At 41.4% G+C, this 3,477-nt stretch overlaps 1 protein-coding gene across 1 annotated transcript; it reads right to left on the bottom strand.

Annotated features, from left to right (window-relative positions):
• Positions 1-759: 759 nt before the first annotated feature.
• Positions 760-1,710, bottom strand: LOC140898070 (olfactory receptor 11A1). Its single transcript, XM_073311528.1, has one exon. It carries the CDS (start codon positions 1,705-1,707, stop codon positions 760-762), a length of 948 nt encoding a protein of 315 aa, XP_073167629.1. The 5' UTR covers positions 1,708-1,710.
• Between the last annotated feature and the right edge of the window lie 1,767 nt (positions 1,711-3,477).

Genomic DNA, 3,477 nt, shown 5'->3' with positions numbered 1-3,477 from the left:
AATGGAAGAATTACTTCTCGTGTCTTGCTTACAAACACTTCTGCTAATACATCCCAGAATGATGTTTGATTTTTTTGCAAGTCTTACACTGTTGACTCATATTTAGCTTGTGATCCACTGTGACCCCCAGACCTCTTTTTGCAGTACTCCTTCCTAGGCAGTCATTTCCCATTGTGTATGTGTGCAACTGATTGTTCCTTCCTAAGTGGAGTACTTCTAACTGGAGTACTCCTTTTCTTTTTTCGAAAATGGGCAACTAAAAGGCCTGGGCTGGTGTCCTGCAGCACAGGTTAGAAGGTTTCCTTTTGCTTTTCTGTCCTTTGGATGAAATACACCCAGACATCAACACCTGCATTACAAAAATATTAGATTGCAATGTCAAAATGGAACTCCAATGGCAGAAATTGTGTAATTAACTCTTTAGTTCATCTCACCCTACAAGGGATGGATGCTCAGCATTCCATTTGCATCCATTTAGCCTGCACCCTCCCGCTGAGCCCAATCTCCATTTGTTCTCTTTATTTCAAGTAGCCACCAGTTCAAGTCTCCCACCAGCTGAGTTGTACCTCACCTGTGGTATCTAATATTGGTCCTAAAAATAACAGGTTTTTAAAAGGTCTATGCACCTCCATTTCTCCTAGGAGCATGACATGAACCCCATTGAAGAGAATGGAAATGTGACCTTTTAACTTTAGTGGTCTGATTTTAGGGGCAGAATCAAACTTATCTATTTCATTTTAACATAAGGAAACCGATCAGCTAGCATTGTCCAACCCTGCATTTCCTGAGAGCTTTCCTCAGGGCCTCCTTGACCTCTTTGTTTCTCAGGCTGTAGATCAGTGGATTGACCAGGGGAGTCAGGACAGTGTAGGTGACAGAGAGAACTTTCTTGAAGTCTCTCAGGGTGTTGGTTGCTGGGAACATATAGGCAATCAGTAGAGTTCCATAATAAATGGTCACCACAATGAGGTGGGAGGAGCAGGTGGAAAAGGCCCTTTGCCTCCCGGTGGTGGAAGGGATTCTCAGGATGGTCACAATGATGCAGATGTAGGACATCAAGGTAAGTAGGAATGGGACCAGTGTGAAAATCAAGCAGAGTGTGAAAGCCAACATTTCCATCACCTGAGGGTCATTGCAGGAGAGTTTTACAAGGGGGATAAGATCACAAAAGAAATGGTCAATACCATTGGGGCCACAGAAAGTTAACTGTGACATTGACAATGTTGTTATACTATTAGCTAGGAAGCCACCTATCCAAGTGCCACCTGCAAGCTGGAGGCAAGACCTGCCTCTCATACAGGCTGCGTAGTGAAGTGGTTTGTGGATGGCTAAATACCGATCATAAGACATCACCGCTAAGAGAAGGCATTCTGTGGCAGCCATAGAACCAAAGAAATAATACTGTGAGAGACACCCACTAAATGAAATAGTCCTGTCCTCAGTCAGGAGACCGACCAGCATCCTCGGCAGGAGGGTGGAGGTGTAGCAGGTCTCCAAGCAGGACAAGTTCCCCAAGAAGAAGTACATGGGGGTGTGAAGGCTCTGATCAGCCACAACTAGCGCCACGATGAGGAGGTTAATGGCCATGGTTGCAATGTAGATCATGAGAAACACCAGGAAAAGGATCCGAAGTTCAGGGAGAGTGCTGAATCCTAGGAGGATGAATTCTGTGATGGACGTTTGATTTCCCTGTTCTGGATTCGCCATGGCACGTGTCTACGGGAAAGAAAATAACTCAGCGACATAAATGGACAACATTCACTTAATAAAATGTTAGCATTGTTTTCATTGTCTTCCTCTGCTGGCTACTGGAACAATAACAGAGTGGAGAATGAAGTCCAGGGGAGGGGAAATGCCATCTCTCTTGATCCCTGGGATAGATTTCATATCTGAGCAGACTGCAGGTTAAACAAAATGTGAATCTCTCTGAAAATCTGTGCAGTACCTTGACAGACGGCACCAAGCACTCAAATACTATTGTGATGGGGCTCAGATACAACAGTACAGACACACACAGAGGAGACAGATTAGAAAGATATTGGTTCAAATAGTCATACACACCACTTCCTGGTGTCTAAAAGCAGAACAAAATAGGCTGGAGTTCCACTGCTGAAATCGGTCAGGATTTTATGGGAAGTCACAAAAAAGAAACCAACCAAGCAAATAGGGCTGGGAATTGCAATGGGTGGGCAGCCAACTGCAAGTGAATTGTAAGGGAAATGGGTAGCCTAATTTTATTAGCGCCTTTTGAAAAATTTATCCTAAACAAACAGAACTACCTGTCCACCCCTATGATAACATTTCATAGTTCTGCAGTAGGATACTCTGCATCCAAAGACCCAGCCAGGTGACCATCTTATGCAGAAAGGAAAATCTGAAATCTCTGCAGTTAGCCCCTAGTGGTGGAAATGTTACTACTAACCACACACAGTTACCCAAACTTTATTTAAAAACAAAACAAAACAAACACAAAACAGCTAGAAACCACCAATTTAGCTAAAGATTTACACTATTTTGCATGAATGATTTCTGTTGGAAATTTAGGTTCTCCATTTCTCTAATAACATGAAAATGTTTCTTACAAATTTCAATTTCATGGGCAATTCCATGATTTCAAATGTTGGTTTTCATTCTAATTGACTTTAAAATATATATCTAGAAATAAAATACATTTTTAGATTACTTGTTTTTTATATTTGTATTGTATTTTATTTGTATATTTTAAAGTAAAATTTATTTTTTTAAAATTTTATTTCATTTTATAAAACATACAATAACTTTCTTTAGGAAACAAAGTTTCCTAGAAATAAAATATGGTCCCATGGGACCATTTCCATCTTGAGGAGTTGATATTTTTCCTGATAGAAAACTATTTCATCAGATTTTTTTTTATCAGCATTACCTTTTATTCTTTTTTTTCCCCTTTATATTTGGTTAAAAAGATATGAATTCTCCCTTTGTTTGTGGCTGTTGTATCTGCCATCACTGCCTCGTGCCATTACTAATTCAAAGAGACATGTGGATGAGGTAATATATCTTTTATTGGACCAATTTACTAATCCTTATTAACTGCTAAGTAAGGACCTGATTCTGCACAGTTATTTTTACAAACCGGGAATAATTCTGTCCAGTCTGAGCCTTCTCTTGTGGATGTCAAAGATAAAATTTCCCACTGACTTCAAGGATGGGACCCATTGATTTCAAAGGGATTTGGACAGCTAATGCCTTTAGCCTTCTTTGACACTCATAGTTTGGCTCGGCAGGATTTGATTTCCATTGACAGACGTTGGTAAACGTTGATATCAGCTGACACAGCAAAACCAAATAAAAAAATATCGGTAACAGGCATCATTAGTGCAGCCTCCCCTCTGCATCGCACCGGCAGGGATGGGAGTCACTGGCCCTGTGGCTGGGCAGGGACCCTCTGCCCCCAGCTCTCACTGCGGTGAGCGAGTGGGGCAGTGACAGCAGAGGTGC

This window comes from Lepidochelys kempii, chromosome 14 (assembly GCF_965140285.1).
Source record: "Lepidochelys kempii isolate rLepKem1 chromosome 14, rLepKem1.hap1, whole genome shotgun sequence".
NCBI lineage: Eukaryota > Metazoa > Chordata > Testudines > Cheloniidae > Lepidochelys > Lepidochelys kempii.
Note: the sequence above shows the minus strand (reverse complement) of the source record. Positions and strands in the feature narration are given on the sequence as shown.

Bases quoted from the DNA above. Each gene is read 5' to 3' on its own strand.
- LOC140898070 (XM_073311528.1), bottom strand. From the start codon at position 1,707: ATGGCGAATCCAGAACAGGGAAATCAAACGTCCATCACAGAATTCATC.